Here is a 20226-nt window from a genome sequence, read left to right as displayed (position 1 = left end):
ATTTTTGAGACAGAGAGAGACAGAGCATGAATGGGGGAGGGTCAGAGTGAGGGAGACACAGAATCGGAAACAGGCTCCAGGCTCTGAGCTGTCAGCACAGAGCCCGACACGGGGCTCGAACTCACAAACCGCGAGATCATGACCTGAGCTGAAGTCGGCCGCTCAACCGACTGAGCCACCCAAGCGCCCCAGTTCTCATTTTTTTTATTAGGCTAACATTTAAAAAAAGAAAAATAAAGGAAATGCTCTGATGAATACATCAGGGTGGTTTTGTTCACTCCCTTCAAAAAGTACACTGAAGAGTATAAAATTTTTGTTGTGAATTTCAAATGTACCTCTTTAAGGAAGAGGTGAGGTCAGTTTAGAAAAGACTGGCAGTTTTCAATTAAAAAGCTACCAGCACTCTCCCAACAGAATCAGTAAAACAAAATCAGGGAGAGTACTGTATTCATACAGCTACAATCAGAAAAACCACAAATTTTTGAGGGCTAACTATTAGAATAGGAAGAGCTTTATTTAATGGATCATCTCTTACAATGTGATTCCCCCTCCTGCCACTAAGAACAGTACCAGAATTAAGTAATTACAAAAGACATCAAAATTTCTATTTTAAGTTAACAGGTTTCCAATAACTAATTTCAATTTCACTTAAAGATTATTAAAGACTCTTTTTTAGTGATAAAATGGTAGCATTTTAGAATGTTAAAGTGATTTTAGATTTTACTTACATGATAGGTATGATTTTATGTGCCGTATTAAAAATCTAGTCCAACGTATCCATTAAATGTCTTAAATATTTTAAAGACTCTTCTCTATATTACAAAATTACATCAGTTATATATTCCCTTCTTTTCCCCAAACAGATATATAATCTTTCAAACCAAAATGCTAAAATAAAACTGCTTACCATGATACCACCATTTTGTTTTCTTTGGATTCTTGTTACATGTTCGAACATAAAAAGAATTATCTGGTGGTCGTCTCTGAAACCAAAAAGAATTTAAATAGATAAGAAGTTATAAAATAGAAGAAGATTTAAGGAGGCAGTTTTAATAAAAGCTTTAGCAGAATTATTACAGACAGCATAAAAAATACAAATGTTTATGTGGCACAAATGAATATATTCCAGGAAAAGTAGAGTCTTGACACTGAAATTAAAAAATAAAATAAAATAAAATAAAATAAAATAAAATAAAATAAAATAAAATAAAATAAAATAAAAAATAAAATAAAATAAAATAAAAGGTATGCATGTGTGATTTGGATTAGGTTCCAACTATTAACCCAAAGTGGTAGCATTAGGTTTTAAAGAATTTTGCTTTCATTTATCTCCCTAGAAATAATTTAGTAATTACTTCTAGAAACTAATTAAAAAAAAAAAAAGAAAAAAAAAGGCAGAGAAGTCTACTTTACTAGGTTTGTCTGAGAAACTAACAGCAACTTATAGACCTCCACAAAGAATTATGGTTTTCCTGTAAGATAGTACCACCAAGGACAAACTAAAAGATTCAGTTTCCAAACAATATATAAAAAGAAAAAAGGGGAAAAGCTATGTTGGCATTTCTGCTATACATATGTCCCGACTAGCATAATATTAGAAACATATGGCAGCTCTCCAAGGGAGCTATAGCAGGAAAAGTGATGCCAACAACACTGACGACAGATTATGGAAGGGAATTTCGCTGAAAATGTTGGATACTGGTTACATAAAACAAATATGTGACTCTCTACAAAAATTTGGAAACATGTCAAGTTTGTACTAAAGCCATTGAGGGCAGGTTAGTAGGTAATATGATAGGTCCAACCAACAACTAATGGCGAGCAGGACTGCCTTAGACAACAGGAAGGGAGATAGGCAGTCCACTTGGCACTTCTATAACTCAGGTACAGAACTCTGATCTTAGTTGAGCCTTATAACACTCTTATAAGTCAATGTTAATAGTGATTTAACAAAAGGGAAGAGTAGAGTATAAGATGTTAAACAGCTATCCCAAGATTACCCTGCTGACACAGATTAAGAAAATACCTGAAAAATTAGTATTATGAAATGAGATGCCTGGCTACCTCAAAGAATAGATGGTCTGTTGCTGTTTGTCCTGCAAAGTCATAATCTGTGTTCATGTGGAATAAACTGCTACCACTGCAACAAATTTCATAAACTCATTTTCTCTGTATATTGATTAGAACCCAATCTTCAAAATACACACACATACACACACACACACACACACACACACACACACACACACACACACGTTTAAGGAAGAAAATACACTCATTCTATTTGCTTAAGTCAAGAATACAACCAAAATACTAAGTGATCACAGAGACATGGTTCTTAGAAAAATAAAGTAACTATACAAAAAGATGGATTACCAAAATTGTTTTAGGAACTGAATACAAGCTGGAAAGTTTGGATAATCTATATTACAAGGGCACTGAGAATAAATGGTAGATTACTGAAAGCCCTCTCAATATCAGAAATTATTTTTAACTACTGAAATCTACTGACATAATGGATTTAAATGCCCTCAGTTTAGGGAACCATTCTTGCCTGTGAAAAAGAAAACTGGAGTGAAAGAATTATGACTAAATCAAAGTTCCCAAATGCTTATAGTAAAAATTAAAATTTGTATTCAACTCAAATATTAAAGTGAAACTCACAGCACCACATTGGCCACAGAGTAAAATTCACCTCTTTTAAAAGAAGAGCTTTTGGTGAGTAGTTAAAAGATTTTTAAAAGCTTGTTTGGAGCTAGATCCCCTCAGTTTCAAACCAAGTTTCCTCTTCATGTTTGTAACCTTGTACTTAACACAGTAAAAACAGCACCTAGTAGGTACCTACGAAATGTTTGCTGAATTTTCCTCATATTTCACAGAACTAATGTGGCCAGAATTCTACCTTCCAGATTATTATCTTGTTTAAATATAATGAAGTTTATATTATATAACATAGCTTGCCAATAATTTAAATGGAATAATTAGTCATTTACTAACTACGCAAGAAAACTAGAAAACTGAAATGTGAATAGTGAGGATTAGAAAAGGATACAGGAGGTAAAGAATATAGTCATTTCTAGCTTTTAAGAGTAAATCATTACACGTATTTTAAATTACATTAAAATGTAAAAAAGTGCTAATTAATTCAAGGCACATGCAAGAGTTACGTGCACACATCACTGGTGTTCGTCTCAATTTTTCTTATTAAATTTTATACTTAACTGCCTCACCTTTCTGAAAACATTAAACATTAACACGGGCACAGAAGTCTTTGTAACTGCAAACTGCTCTGCTCTACACCTAAAAATTTTTATGTATGCTGGGATTGGAAGTGTGGGGGATGAGAAAATATGGAAGCAATAAAGGAGTAAGAGTTGTTTCCAAAGCCCTTGGGGTTAACAAAAGCTCAAGCGTAGCCTTTATATGCAATGTGAAAAAGCCCACAGGGAAAGAGGAAACTTAAATTAAAAAGTCATACCACAATTAGATAGTATGTACCTTATTTCCTCTATTCTAAAGTGTACATTTTTCTGCACATTTTAATATTCCTGAATGGGGATATATACCTTTTAACTAATGGTGTAATAGTTTACCGCCGGAAGTTTTTTTCTTTCTTATATTAGGTATATAAAACTGTACGTTAAGGGCTTATAATGCCATATTTTTAGAAAATACAATTTAAACCATTATCTCCCATACTTCTTTGAACAAAAAAAACCTATTTGTTTTTTTAAAACTAACACCAAGAAACATCTTATGGAACTAACATTCCAAGAAACTTACTTTGCAAACAGTGTCTTGGTGTTTCAGAGTTACTAACCTTCAAGTTCTCTAAACACTAATTTAGTAAAAATGATAGTTGAATTTGGAGAACACAGGAAAAAAAATGCTGAAATAACCCCACAGACCCCCTAATACATAAGGTAAATTTGTTTCTCCTTTAAACCGAATACAAAAGGAAACCCTTATGAAAGAGAGTCTTTAAAATATAGAATTATATGAATATTGTGCTACACTAACCCTCAGGCAGAAATGACAAGAAGATCAGAAATGCACACAGGATTTAGATACTTTAAAAGGGTATCCTAAGTTTGACTCATTTGATTTTTGTTTCTGGTAATTTTTGCCTTTCCATCAGACACAGGATCTGTGGATTAGTAAAGGAGAATTAGAGGGAAGTCCTGAAAATTCTACTGGTAATCTAATCCTCCTCCTTCAACCTAGTCATTATGATGATCATAATGATAGGAAAGCTCTGGCTCCTGGGAAATTCCCTAAAAGAGGATGATAGGGTGGGAGCCAACACAGTGGAGAAGGGAGCTATGAAAACTTGTTCCTGGGGCTTTCCATTGTGAAATCCAGAAGCAAGAATTTCTTGTACACATTTGCCCTGTGTATGCTTACAGAAATAAAATTCAGATTATTTAAGAAATCTGCAGAACTTTTCTGTTTAAGAAATATAAAACAATGCCTGACTTCTACGTGGAATGAAAAATTATCACAGTAATTTTCCAATCTATTACTAAACATGATATTACCTATAACTTCATAATAAAAGGCATTAAGTCTTTCAAATAAATCATATATTAAAATAGTTTCTTACCCAAACTAAAAGAACAGATATTACTTGGAATAATTCTGAAAAGTCCTACCTTTTCTTTGCAGCTGGAAAGCATGCTAATAATGCTAAGACAAACTGATTGGACTGAGAGCGCTGGGGACCAGTCTTCTGTTAGAATGGATAAACAGATATGACCATTGCTATAAACATGAGGATGAACAGGAATATTTTCACCAGTAAACATGACCTAAGAAAGAATAAAATTCCATTAACACCCAAATATTCTGTGTTATCAAGAAATAAAATATTCTCCACAGAACTTATTATTCTAAAAACCAACTAAGCAACTAAAAAAAAACTGCTCATTGTTTATTCTCATCAATTCACGAAGAACTGGTTTCACTGTATGAATGAGCACGTAGGGAATGGTACACATAGGGAAAAAGCCCAGATCATCTATTTTTTATTTCAACTATTTTTCACAAATTCCTTTTAAAAATTCATAAATTAATCATGCATTTTTAGCCTAGCAAAAGACTACTATATTTATAAGAATGCTTTTTCAAATTCTACTCATTGCTCTCTGCATATAGAAATCATATGAAAGTATTCAATTTGGGGACAACATGAATTCTAGATGATAGGAGCACCCCTTCCACCTGTAACAATGCTATCACCTAAGGTACTACATGCAAAAGGAAATGAGTGCTATATATAACACCTGCTCTAAACTCACTCGTCCATTATGATGGATACAAATTACTATTTATTCATCAGCAAATAAACTATGTGCCTACACACACACACACACACACACACACACACACACACAAACAATGGTTGAATGAGTCTCCCAATTACTTGTTTTTTTCTGCCTCTTCTACTCAATTCTTCTAACAATTTTTCCTTTCTCCAACTTTCCTTGCCTCAGCACTGTTTTTTGAAAGGTAATAAATCTATTATTCCCTCCCTTGCCCTAATAATTCATTAAGAATCCTGTTAGTGCTTCTTAAATGTATCTACACTGGGACACCTGGGTGGCTCAGTTGGTTGAGCGTCCGACTCTTGATTTTGGCTCAGGTCGTGATCCCAGGGTTGTGGGATCCAGCCCCGTTGGGGCTCCACCCTGAGTGTAAAGCCTGCTTATGATCCTCTCTCTGCCCCTCCTACACTCATGTGTACATTCTCTCTCTCAAAAAAAAGAATGAATGAAGGAATAAATACATACATAATAAATGTATTTAAAAAAAACAAAAATAAACACATAACTCCATATTTAAAAACAAAACCCCTATGTACACTAAGCATCTGAATGGGCAAGAGAATGAATTCATACATTCTGATGAATCTGTAAGCACAGTGCAAAGTAGGACAAAGAAAGCAGAAGTCTAATATTTAAGAATGCTTATATATGTTACTTCATAAAAAATTACTTATTTTGATATAAAAATTAATCCACCAATCTTTACATTAATTTTATGCTGCAGTAAGATGTACCATTTTTATTCTGTTGTTTAGTAGTAATTACTAATTTCTGACCTGACCTTAAAAAAAAAAAATCACCGAAGGTTTGGTTAAAAAATAAGAATTCAAGAGTCCCACTTTCATAGATACAGATTCAATAGGTATGATGAGATTTTTATAAAGCTCATCAAATATAAACCAGTACTTCCCAAAAGAGACTTACGGTAATCTCTCTCAGCCCTACAAACTGCCTCACACTTGAATACAGCAAAATCTTAGTAAAAAACCCTACCTTCAGTTATGTCAGAAACTGATGAAGTATTTGTTATTCTAGGCATAACTTATTTTCCCTTTTATAGAAAGCCAGTGAAATAAGTATGGCTAGGGTAAGGTATGTCATTATTTAATATGGGATGTTATGGAAAGTTATCATAAGCTGGGTTTTTGCTTTTATTTTAAAATATCTATCTAACAATTCTGACTTTATTATAATTTCACAAATATTTACATTTTAACAAAGCACTCTTTCATAAGCAGGAGTCCTCTAACACTTCAAATATACTACTAACATATGGAACTCATTGCCTGGGCTGAAGCTAATATAAGACAACAAAAGGAATTTTCTTCTCAAAGGAATAACTTTGCACATTTGCATATTTTTATTTCTTTAAATTCTGGTCATGCACCCTCCATTTCCACTGAAAAGAGCTAAAGTAAAGCTGAAAACTAAAAATAAGTCTCAAAATAAGAGATATCAAGTTACTTGCTCTGCCTGATTGTAGAAGACCACCCAATCCCTGACTCTGGCACAGCTGTGTTTAAAGCATATTATTTATCTCAATTTTATCTATCAGTGTTATTACCCTTTTCATTCACTTTTTTGCTAAAAAAGTGCTACCCTAAAAGGAAATGACTGCTTAAATGGTCTTGCAGCTCCATACTTTTTGAGTCTACCCACGATTATTTTAAATTCTATTTTTTATAAACATGTAGTTTATTATATGCATTTGATATTCCCACAATGTGTTGTAGATTTCTAGAGTGGGAGTTTATAATCTCACAGAATATGCATCTGCCCTGGGGGATTCATTCTGCCACAAAATCCCGTTTGGCCAGTAGGGTATTTTCAGTAATAACACAAACAGTGCCCAAGCAAGACCTTATCCCCTGGCCACGAAATATATTTTAAAGGATAGTTCTTTTCTAGTAAGGTCTCCTTTTTAAAAAGTCACACAGAATAGTGCTCTGAAAGTACCAAAAAATGAAGAACTGCTAAGATATCTTCTTTGCATGCATCAGCGACCATCAAAGAAAATACACAGCAAAATACAAAGGTTATCACAACATGCTTCGAATAGCCAATTCACAAGGCAGAAGGAAAGGAGTATTTCTCTTAGAACGGATTACAAACTAAATCACTTGGCCTGAGAGCCAAGAAGGACCCATGAACAAGGAAATCAGGAGAGAAGGGATGAAATGCAGAAGACACCTACAGCAGGAGCAGCAGACCCTGACAAGCACAGAGGAGAGCCAGAAATCAAGACAGAAACAGCTCTGAACTCTAAGGGAACTGAAGTAATAAACTTAATCAGATCTCAATAAACCTTTAAAAAAAAAAAAAAGCTGGGGCTTTTTAACATGCTGCATGCAGGGCCAATGCAGCCAGCCTAAAACAGCGGAATCAATAAGCTGCACATATTAAGATAGCCCCTAGGACCTAACCTGCCAGATACAGAATTTTAGAAGTTTGCCTAAACATGGAAAGGCTGAGTTTACATGCCAGATGTAACTGGCATTCCAGGATGAACCCCTGAAATAAAAGAAAAAACTTTTTTCAACAGCTGATTCATGTAAAAAGGCTGGTAAGCAGCTTCCACAGACAGTTTGAAACTCTGCGATTCTGGTTCTTTGCATGTGATGGGGAAAGTAACCAAGGCTGAATTTCTTTTAGATCATGCTCTTAACCATCTTCATTTATTTAACACACAGTACAATCCAAAGGAGGAAATGGACATTTCAGTTATTTAACTGCAGCCAAGCAAGTTCTGAACATTTAAGAGATGAAGAGCTGTTTTCAGAATTAAAAAAACTTTTTGAGGGGAATCCCAAGTAACTGACAAAACCAAAACAGATTTAAGAAGACAACTGAATACAATGAATTTGAAACAAAAGGGAATAAGAACATTGCTAATTTCTTTATTTTAAAAGTTATTTATTTTTTAAATAATTTATTCAAATTCAAATTTAGCATATAAACAGTTAACAGAGACTGCACACACTCCCTACTGCATAAACCAAACAATCAAATGGAAGTACAGATTTTAAAGAATAAGCTGTTTTATGGGAAAAAAGCCATGATTTTAGATCTAATGATTTTAAATCTAATGCACGTGAATCACATCTGAAGTTCTGAGTCTGCATGAGAAACAGTCCTCAGACATCTCTAAATTTCCAAACATCTATCATTATGGTGTATTTTCCACAGTAGGTGCGATCTAAGAAAACTATGCTCAGAATCCGCATAATTTTGGAGGTAAGTAAGCACATCTAACCTAAAGTTTTTTTTTTTTTTTTTTTTAATTTTTTTTTCAACGTTTATTTATTTTTGGGACAGAGAGAGACAGAGCATGAACGGGGGAGGGGCAGAGAGAGAGGGAGACACAGAATCGGAAACAGGCTCCAGGCTCTGAGCCATCAGCCCAGAGCCCGACGCAGGGCTCGAACCCACGGACCGCGAGATCGTGACCTGGCTGAAGCCGGACGCTTAACCGACTGCACCACCCAGGCGCCCCCTAACCTAAAGTTTTAAGCAAGCCAACCCCTGGGTAACTTTTGGTACCAAATTAGTGTCTTTCATAAAACTACTAATCTGAGAATGAAAGCCACTGACAGTGACAAAATAAAGAATGGAAATTAGGTAACTGTTTCTAATATGAAATTCATGGTACTAGTACATTAGGATTTCCAAACATCAAGTTGATACTGAATGAGCCCACAAATACTGAGATCTGACCACAAGGAAGGCATATACTACTGAGTTCACACTAATGTTCTGCAACTAATTAGAAAGTGAGTAACCTAATATAGTGTCAAACTAGGTCAAAACACATGACCAGAATAAGTAGTACAAAACAGGCTATAAAATATCAAAGCCAATCTACAAAATGGATACAAAGATTTCCCTAGGAACAATATAAGGAAATGTTTTCTCTTATTAAAACTGTAAGTAGATGACAAGACTCAATGGGCAACTATAGAAATTGAACATAAAAGCAAAGTTTGTTGGAATCAGATATGTAATTATTCATAATGTATGATATAGGCAGGCTAGCACAAATGGTAAATATCTGACAAAAATAACTGGAGATTTGGAGTTTTAGCATAGTTTTTAATTCAATGCTCCCCTTTTAGTCATTTAATATGTATTAGTAGCATCAAGTAGTTCAAGTATTACACAGACAAAATTCCTGGATACAATGAAACTAAACTTGGGTTCCCTGGATGGTACATTCTCTCTCCTTTACAAGCTGTGTTCTTCTAGCCTACCAGTCCTCTCCATTTATCTTCCCTCTGCTTTACCAGACTTCAACAAATAGGGTTCACTGTTCACTTTTTCCTCATCAGGTATCCTAGATGCTAGACAACTTAAAGCAATAAAAATGGTTATTTAAAACTTTGGAAAGCTTAACCCCCTTCACATGAAAGAACAAGGAGAATCACACTATGAGAACACTATGAAAATAGTTTCTGGATCTTTTCAATGAAGGAGTATTGAGCAACAGAACGAAAGGGTCCATGTTGAGGGGGCATGAATAGGAAGGGGGATAAGGATAAGGAGAAAGCGACCTGCCCCAGTGTTTCTAAAGCTTTGTAATCAAGGCAAGTATATTTCCAGCACCACTTTTAGCATCAGTATGGTTTCAGGACCAAGTACAGTGTTCTCTTCCCCCTAAAAAAATACTTCCCCACCTATTTCTAAAATGCCTAAAATTTCTTCAACAAAAATTAGAGTTGAAAAGCTTAATTAAAAACAAGGTATAACCAGGACATTTGCAAGATAATATAGATGTGTTTCAGTTTCATTGCATTCAAATGGGATGTTTTGACAGAGAAAGACGGTATAAGATCATAGATATTTGGAACAGAAGGACTGCTAATGTGACGAAGTAGAAAGGAAAAGAAGCAAAACACTAGACACTAAACTTGAGGACTTCACAGTTTGGATGGAGAGGTGACCATACCTCCCAATTCCTTCGAGATAAATCTCTAAATCCTTCATACTGCAAGACTCTCTTGGATAAACCCCAAAACATCCTTCCTTTTTCATCTTCTCCCACAGCCCTCCAGCATCTATACATAAAACTATATTTGCTCACAAATCTCAGAAGAGGCCACGTCTTCTTGTGACTTGCTCCACTTATGACATAAATTCTTCCTGTACTTTAAGTCCCAGTACAAACAGGTTTTTCTGTCTCCTCATCTTAATCTAAATTGGTCACTGCTTTCTCTTTTGTCCCCAAAGCATACAATTCATACTTCAATTTATGGTCCATCTAGTTGCCTAGGTCAAAAGTTGTGGAAGTCTTCTCTGTCTCCTTTCCCTCATTCATATTCCTCAATTCATGAGCAAATCCTGTTGGCTCAACCTTTAAAGGTCCAAAATATGGCCACCTTCCATAGTCTCCACTGCTACCCTTCTGGTGCAAGCCACCATCACTTCTCACCTGGATTAATGCAATAGTGGTCTGGTCTCCCTGTACTCTTGTACACCCAACAATCAATGTGCCACATTTTTCCTTTTAAGTAGGATGTCATTCCTCTGCTCAAAATATTCAAAGATTTTTCATCTCATTCTGAGTAAAAGTCAAAATTCTTACAATGGGATATAAATGTCCTACACCATTTATGATGGACCCTCCAACCCAAATTATCTCTCATACCTATGCCCTCCACCCCTTACAGAATGAATTAATCTGTGTCTGACTATCTACATACCTAACCAATTATTAAAGGCAGGCCCGATGCCTTTTAATTTCTGTACTCTTTTTTATCTCTCAAGTACAGAGCACAGTATTTGGCACATAATTCATGTTTAAATACCCATTAATTCAAAACCAACCAATCACTTACCTGGATCCTAGCACAGAAAAACAATATAATACAGAAAGATATTTTATTTTCTGTATGACTGATGGTAAGTGCACATTAGCAGAAAACAGTGATGGAAAAGTGCCTCATCTCTGCTCCCAATATAAAAAGGTTTTGTTGTCATTATTGTTTCTTTTAAAGCAAATGACCAGGCCAAACACCTGTTTAGACAGGCAGCTTTTTCACTATAAAGCGAGATATATGAGAAATTAACTACAACTAGTAGGGAAAGAAAACACAAAAGACTATCAAGTTAATACAGTCTTAAAGATCTAACTTACAGATGCAAAAGTACTAAGCTCACAACAGACTGGCTTATTTTAGGTTTATTTTCCCAAATTCTACTTTTGTAAGTAGTGGTATATTCAGTACTAATTATTGCACAGGAAGATCAAAAACTAATTTTCCAGCAAGTGCCAGTGTTTCTGGGTCTCATCAAATAAAATCTGTGGTGAATGAGGAATTTTACTGCCCTGGAGTGGTTCTAATCACTTCCCCAGGGCAATAGACCAATGGAAAGTTTCAGTTATTGGAAAACCTCAAAGTTGATATGCACATCAAGCAACTGACTGTTAGACCATTATAATTATTTTGTAATCATATAGACGATGTGATTAATAAAAACTAAAAAAATAATTTTAAAGTATTACTAGACTTAGAGCAGCTCTTCTCAATCATGGATACTAGAATACACAGCTTCTGTGGAGTGATGTTTAAAAAGGAATCCTCAAAGAAGATGTGGTGTATATAAACACAATGGAATACTACTCTGCAACCAAAAAGAATGAAACCTTGCCATTTGCGACAACGTGGATAAACTAGAGTATACTATGCTAGGCGAAATAAATCAGTCAAGACATATGATTTCACTCATATGTGGAATTTCACAAACTCAACAGATGAACATAGGGGAAGGGAAGGAAAAATAAGATAAAAACAGAGAGGGAGGCAAAAAGAGACTCTTAAATACAGAGAACAAACTAGGGGTTGCTGGAGGGGTGCTGGGTGGGAGGATGGGCTAAATGGGTAATAGGCATTAAGGAGGGCACTTGTGATGAGCACTGGGTGTTGTATGTAAGTGATGAATCACTAAATTCTATTCCTGAAACCAGTATTATGCTATATGTTAACTAACTTGGATTAAAAAACATACACACACACACACGTTGAATAAATCAATGTTGAATAAAAACCATGAGAATAGTGGGGAAAAAAAAAAGAAAAAAAGGAATCCCCACAGTCCAAAAGACTGGGAACAACTGCCCAGAGCTTTCAAAGTTATCATTCTATATATAATCCTTCACTTTTAGAGATAATATTACTGTCTAGATAAATAGGCATTTTCCCCATTCTGGTACTCAGACCTAATTGGCAGCATGGAAAGAGGTAACTTGGGTTTTAAGTCTTGACTATCCTACAAGTTAGCTTTTAAACCATGAACAAGACATTTTACTTCTATAGACTTCACTTTCTTCACTTACGAGAATGAATCCATCTTCCCTAACCACTTCATTAGAGCTGTTACAAGACAAAATCAGAATGGAATTTACAGTAGAAAATATGATACAAATATTACTACATAGAAGTCATGGAGGTAAATGTGAGGCTGAAATGGTTAAGTTTGTACTTGAACACTAAGCTAAAGAGTTTTCAGACTTGACTTCACAGAAAATAAAGAAGCATTAGAAGTTTTATGGAGGAGGACAGGGATTGTTGTAGTAGTGGTGGTAGTGTTGTGTGTCTGTGCAAACCAATGAGGTAATTGCGCCTTCAGAGAAATCTAGCAGCACTGTCAAAGGATGGTGGGGGGTGGAAAGAACTAGAGGCTATTACATAATAGCCCGCATGAAAGATGGAAACTTGGGAGTACACCACTGACTGTAAGATAAGAAGGGACTGACTTAAGCACTGCAAAAGGACCTCAAAAGCTGCATTTAATGGTGAAGAAAAGAATTTCAACAAAAGCAGACAAATGGACAATAACCCAAGGACAAAAATTTTTTTTCTTATTTTATTATTGGAAAAGATTGAGTTTAGAAGTGTTAAATTTGAGACATCTGGAGGTACTTAAGTAGCAATATCCAACAAGGGTGTGAAATTAAACCTCAGGAAGAGGTTGTACACATAACTGTAGATCTGGGAGTCAGCCGCTTAAGATGGTTGAAGACATTACAGAAAAGAGTGAGAAGTATCGGGGGTAGTGAATAAAGAATCCCAAATCAGAAGAATCAGAAAAGTGGGCAGAAGTCAAACCAGGGAAGGACAAAAAAAATTTTTGAGATATGATAGAATTCATTATATATGTTCTAACTTACAGAAATATTCAAGATGAAATTCAAATGATGCTGCAGAGTGATATTTGATTTAGAATTAAATGCTAAGGAGAGAGTTTAGAGGACACTTTTGCCTTGGTTCCTATTTACAGAAATATTATCTTCCTCTGATAAAACATGATAAAACAATCTGTGGGCTCCTGGAGTAAGCCTTCTCCAATATCCCTCTAGTCAACATTTTGGAGTTCATAAATCACATTCTTCCTTCATATACCTTCCACAAACTTAGCTGAAGTGAAGTAGAACAGGTTGAAGGTGAGAAGGGAATACCTGAGACCACACTGCCTTTAAGCATTAACAATCTGAAATGATGCTGATAAGCCAAAAGGCAACAAAAGGTGAAGATGGTTTTCTAGAGAGAAAGATGATGTTTGCTTTGGTTTCTGATCATAGTCTACAGGTGCTTATTATAGAGGCCTAAAGGTCATTATCCTTGGCTTTATTTTTATGAAATAATAAAAATAAGCTTATCTTAATTTTCTGCTCACATTAAAAAACTGTAGCACTCAAGGAGTCCAGTTCCATTTAATTCTGTGCCTTAAAACAATCACCTCTTTATTTATAGCACAATACAATAACTGGCTTCCATCTGTACCCCTACATGGCCAAGAGCACTGTTAGGTATATTCTATTTAAAGTGGCAATAAAATATGATTTTCCTCAAAAATAACATATTTTAGCACTTCAAATGTTGAATTTTAGGTATTTGGGAAATTTCATTATCCATAACCTCATTATCCAGCAATATGAGACACAGTTGGCATTAAGTCTTAACATTTTGCCACTAGTAACTCATTCACCCATCTTCCAAGCCAGCAATGTGGACGCCATCCTAGAGTCTCCTTTTCTCTAACTTCCAAGGATTAATCATTCACCAGTTAAACAGCTCTCAAAAAAGTTCTATCACCATTATCATTTGTCTAAGTATTAACCCATTACCTAAACTAACTGTGCCTCAAATTATAATAATCTGATTTAGGGCTTATGTTTAGATATTCAACATCTTGTAATATGTTCTATCTTTACAGTACTAAAAGCCTACAAAGACAGCATGTTAATGCAAAATCAAGAAAGTGTTCCTTTCAACAAAGCACTGCCTCCTCACAATTATTCTATCATCTTATTTAGGAATAAGTGCCTCCAGGTATTCCAAAATGTTAAATTCTCCCACAACCCCTGGGCCTGGGTTAGATTTCCAAACCCTTTTCCACTAACATCTATGAATAAGAACAGTGTTAACTTCTTGGAAGTACAAAAGCAAAGTCCTAATCTCAATAAAGTAAATGTTCCTAAGATCTTGATTATATTACAAATAAGAAAAAGGAACAAATCTATTTACATAATTATAATGGATTTCTTTTTTTAAGTTTGTATTTAGTAAAAAGTCACTAATTTAGTATTTTGCTATAATCTAAAAACACAATAAAATGTTAAAAAGCAAGGCAGTTACCTGAGGAGAGTCAAAAGGGTATCGACTACTAAACTTAAATAGAAGTTGAAATTTTTCTCCTTCGTATAAGGTACCTGGTGCACCTTCCATGTCTACAATCCACCTAGAACAGGAAAAAAAAATTTAAAAACTTCAGGTAAGAGGAATTGGGATGAGAAAGAGAAAAGGAACACTGAAGACTTCCTCTATGCCAGGCATTAGCTTGCAACAGCACGTTTCATCCTACTGCACATTAACTCCCTCGCCCTATTCCCTTCTCTGACACTCAAGGGCTATTTAACCAGATCAAAGTCAGACAACTAGCAGAGGACAGGGCCAAATTTTAACCCAGGTCTAAAAACACAAAATAAAACCCAACTCAAGTGTGCTGACATTAAAGCCTGTGCTCTTTATTTTATGCAGAAATTATTATATGCAGGAACACTATTTTTATAACACTATTTATTACATGCAGAAACACTATTTCTGCAATGACTGAAAAGATTTTATAGATAACATGAAACAAATGAACTGCCTTTCTGATGTCATTTTAGAAACAATGGTGGAAGTAGATATCAACAACAACTAGAGAATCATGGCCGTTAGACACATCTTCTCATCAGTACTCTAGAGAAGACTAAACAGGAAAAAGAAGCTAAGCTGACATCAGTCCACTTACTCCGATGGCTATTCAAGGCTCTATATGCCTTTCCTTTGCGTCCTATGTTTCAGTTGTTTAATAAAACTTAGAAGAGATTTCTATGGCCTCTTTACAAGCATACTTTGTTTCCACATATAACAATTATGAATACAAATCTGTTTATAATTATAGTCTGTACACTTATCTCTTGCTCTTTTAATTTATTTTTCAGTAATCTCTACACCCAACATAGTGCTCAAACTTAAAACCCTGAGATCAAGAGTCGCATGCTCTACAGACCAAGCCAGTCAGACACCTACCTCTTGCTCTTTTACAAAAAAAAGGAGGAACAGGAGTAGAACAAGGGTTATGGTGGCAAAGATGATAGGGTCACATTGCGAAGCAAAAATGGACCAGTCATAAGAATGAATTCCTAATTATCTCTCTGGCCAATTCCTTTCCTCTTAAATTTTTTAGGTATAAAAATGTATTACTTTAAGTACAGGGAAACAAAAGGAAGTAATATTGAGAATACAGGGTTGGGGTTCTAGTCACGATTCCATATACTATGGACTTTAAAGTATGTAAAATAATAAATGTGTCTACTCTCTGAAAGCAATCAGCTAACACATACAGGCCCTTAAGAACATAGCTATTCATTTTCAGAATGCGTGTTGAATACTATACATGGCAATAAAAAATACAAGCCAAGAGCCAATATTTTATCATGAAATTACACAGGTCTGTCCTTTAGCTGTGTGGCCATGAGTAAGCTGTTTTACCTCTCTTGTTTGAACTATTTCAATTGTAAAATTGATATTAAAAACAAGTTAAAATTTCATTGAAAACAGATATTCATCTCAAAGTGTTGGAAAGATAAATCGCATAGCACTTTCCTGATATTAGAACCAGTACACAGTAAATTAAATATAATGCAGGGATACCTGGGTGGCTCAGTCAGTTAAGCGTCTGACTTCGGCTCAGGTCATGATCTCATGGTTCGTGAGTTCGAGCCCCCCCACCCCACCCCAAGTCGGGCTCTGTGCTGACAGCTCAGAGCCTAGAGCCTGCTTCAGATTGTGTGTGTGTGTGTGTGTGTGTGTGTGTGCATGTGTGTGTGTGTGTCTGTGTCTGTCTCTCTCTGTGCCCCTCCCCCACTCACACTCCGTGTCTCAAAAATGAATAAAAACGTTCAGAAAATGTATAATGCATAAACTGCATTAAAAACAAAAAATCTATTCTCTTTAAAAACTGGGTCCTTTCTAGCTATCTTGACATCCACTATGCAGTGGTTATTCCAAGGAAAAATCAGAGGACTTCCTGGTGCCCTCTCTTTCTGTTTAAAGGCAAATTTTAGGATATAATGCACCACAAATTTACATGTGATCTATCCAAACACAGCTTTTAAATAATAGCTAAGCAAATATCTCAGTAATCCTTCCAATACCTGGGTGAGATTGGTCGAAGAAGGCATAATTTTCACCACTGTACAGGGTAATTTTAAATAACTTTTGCTAATTAAAAAAGTAATGCATGTTTGTTCACCACAGAAAATTTAGAAAGGTATAAATAAACAAAAGTCGCCCAAAGATAATCACTGTTGAAATTTTTTGGGTACATTTCATTCTAGTCATTTTGTAGTTTCTTTATCTATGATATTGACATCTAATAGTTGAATTATGTGCACACTTAAATTATATACATTCAAATCACCAGTGTTTATGATTCCAATTATGGGTACATGCCTCTGAGGATGAATATGGGAGAAGTTTCAGTTCTTAACTTCCTGTGAATAACTATTGTTCTAGGATTCTAATGTTTAGACAGGTATTTTTCATGCATTCATAGCTCCTACTAACAAAAAAAACAGCCAACTATTCCCTTCTGGAGGAAAAACCAGCTCTGTTGGATATATTAAGACAGGATACATACCAATATTGCCTCTCTAAGGATTTTCACAGGTAATTAGGACTATACAAAATTTTTGTGTTTCATGCTATCAGCTGTAACTCAGGGGATGCCATTTCACTGAGAAACCATTTCCCAATTATAGATATTTACATTGTTTCCAAATTGTCCCCAGAAATAGTAATGTTGAAAGAAGTATAGTTAGTTCTAAGTTAATTTTGTTTTTTTAAATAAGCTCTATGTCCACCAACATGGGGCTCAAACTCATAACCCAGAGATCAAGAGTGGCATGTTCTACTGAATGAGCCAACCAGGTGCCCCTGGGCTAATCTTTCTGTATCTCTGTTCCTTCCTTAAGACAGCATGGGTTTATTTCTTAGGTCAAAGGATATGACACTCTCATTTTTAAATATCTTAATATATGCCACCAAACTGTCTTCCAGAAAGCTTAATGTGCTTTCATTATAATTCTTATCCCATTTAAACACATATTTTAAGATAGAATTTTTTAAGAGTATTTATAGATCCTGGAAGATAAAGATATAAAACTTTTGTGATTGATTTACAATAAATTATTTAAAAAAAAAACCTGCCTGACAAACCTCTAACTGACAGGTTTATCCTGCAACAAAGACACTGCTGTTTTGGTAGTTATAATATAATATGGTATAATTACTTGATACAAATGTTTCCATTTATAAAAATGTAAAACAGGGGCGCCTGGGTGGCTCAGTCAGTTGAGGGTCTGACTTCGGCTCAGGTCAGGATCTCATGATTCAAGAGTTTGAGCCCCGCGTCAGGCTCTGTGCTGACAGCTCAGAGCCTGGAGCCTGTTTCAGATTCTGCGTCTCCTTCTCTCTCTGCCCCTCCCCCACTTGCACTCTGTTTCTCGAAAATAAATAAACATTAAAAAAAAATTTTTTTTAATGCAGAACATTCCATTAACATTTTATAAATCATTGTGTTGTGTAGTCCTCCTGCCCCACCAAAAAAAGACTGAAAGAGGAAGCACTTATTACCAATGAAAATGGAATATATTCTGTTTAATTATACAGAACAAAAAAAAAAATCACATAATTATACAGAACAAATGCCATACATTCCATTTTCAAGTTTTGTTTGATGGAAATGAAAAATCAATTGAGAGTTACAAAAAGAAATGGAAGAACCTTAAATGCATATTACTAAGTAAAAGAGATCTGAAAGGCTACTTACTGTATGGTTCCAACTATATGACATTCTGAGAAAGGGAAAACTACAGAGAAAGTAAGAAGATCAGTGGTTGGGGGAGGTGATGAATAGCTGGAGCACAGGGGATTTTTAGGCCAATGAAAACATTCTGTATGATACCATAATGATAATACAGGTCACTGTACATTTGCCCAAATCCTTAGAAACATCAAGAATGAATTACAATGTAAACTACAGACTCTGAGTAATTATGATGTGTCAACCATAATTCATCAATTATAACCAATATACCACTCTGGGGGCAAGATGTTGATAATGGGGGAGACTGCGTTTGTGAGAGCAGAGAATATATGAGAAATCTCTGTATCTTCTGCTCAGTTTTATAGGGAACCTAAAAATACTTGCGAACCCAGCAATGTTTTAAAATGACTGTTATAGAGATAGAAATCTACACTACATTTTCAAACATCAATATCCATCCAACCATCAGTAGATCCATTCTTCATATCCCTGTTCTTAAAAGGCTTGACTTCTGTCTTAAGTACTGACTCAAGTATCAAAGTCAAAGGTAACCAAAACTGTTTCTCTAAAAAGATAAATATGCCCATGAATTTTTTTCTTTTACATGTTTGTTTGAGAAAGGGGGGGAGAGAGAAAGGAGAGAATCCCAAGCAGGCTCTGTGCTGACAGTGGGGTTTGATCCCATGAACCATGAGATCATGACCTGAGCTGAAATCAAGAGTTAGACACTTGGCTGACTGAGCCATACAGATGCCCTAGTCCACGAATTTTGGTCACTTTTGCTCTCTGGACCTAGACTATCACTAAGTATTTGCCCTACAACTTGGTCTACAGTATACTTTTATCTTGTTGCCTCCTATCCCTTTTATGTTTTTGGAGTTTTTTTTTTTTTAAGAAGAGGGTTCATTATTTTAAATTCCACCACTACCCACCCCTCCCCCAATTTCAGAACATTTACCCTTGTCTAATAAAATATTAAATCAAAGGAGTGGTAAAAAATAGACTACACAGGGTTGGAGACTTAAAGTGATACCCTTGAAAATGTTTCAAACTAATTCAAATGCTCATTTTTATGCAAGAGGACACATATCTCTCTACCCTTCTTGGTATTGTATCTGGGAAAATTTTTCACTTCTTTACTCCCAAGGAAGGAGGGGAATTAGAATATTTCTGTGTCTTCCTTTCATGCTTCACTTTTTCATCCTCATGAAGAAGTTTCTTATCTATTAAAAGAGGTTGTTGAGGGTCTGACATTCATTTATTTACCCTTCTGTACAGGGCAACTACTGTGTTCATGGGATGGAGACACCTCTTGACTATTACTCTCTTTAAACCTTTACATGTGGTTTTGAAAACTGTGATAAACAACTTCATGCCAAATTGTGTTATTTAAGATGAAGATCATTTCATAAATGAAGACAGACCTAAGTTTTTAAATGCTGCCTTCTTAGCAAGAGACATTTTAAAAACTACTAATCAGGGGCACCTGGGTGGTTCAGTTGTTTTAAGCGTCTGACTTCGGCCCAGGTCA

The 20226-nt window shown here is 35.3% G+C and overlaps 1 protein-coding gene across 2 annotated transcripts in view; it reads right to left on the bottom strand.

The window, feature by feature from the left end:
• UBE2W (ubiquitin conjugating enzyme E2 W) overlaps positions 1–20226 on the bottom strand; it is a 70897-nt gene that overhangs the window by 13469 nt on the left and 37202 nt on the right. The window contains exons 3-5 of one of the 2 annotated variants that reach the window (XM_032591955.1): positions 14957–15059; positions 4653–4808; positions 908–983 (exon numbers count right to left, since the gene is read on the bottom strand). In XM_032591955.1, coding sequence (XP_032447846.1) covers positions 908–983; positions 4653–4808; positions 14957–15059 — 335 coding nt within the window. Of the gene's footprint in view, positions 1–171; positions 984–4652; positions 4809–14956; positions 15060–20226 lie in introns of those variants that run through there. The other variant, XM_030303524.1, reaches the window with a different exon arrangement.

This window comes from Lynx canadensis, chromosome F2 (assembly GCF_007474595.2).
Source record: "Lynx canadensis isolate LIC74 chromosome F2, mLynCan4.pri.v2, whole genome shotgun sequence".
Classification (NCBI taxonomy): Eukaryota; Metazoa; Chordata; class Mammalia; order Carnivora; family Felidae; genus Lynx; species Lynx canadensis.
This window is presented reverse-complemented; position numbering and strand designations above follow the sequence as displayed.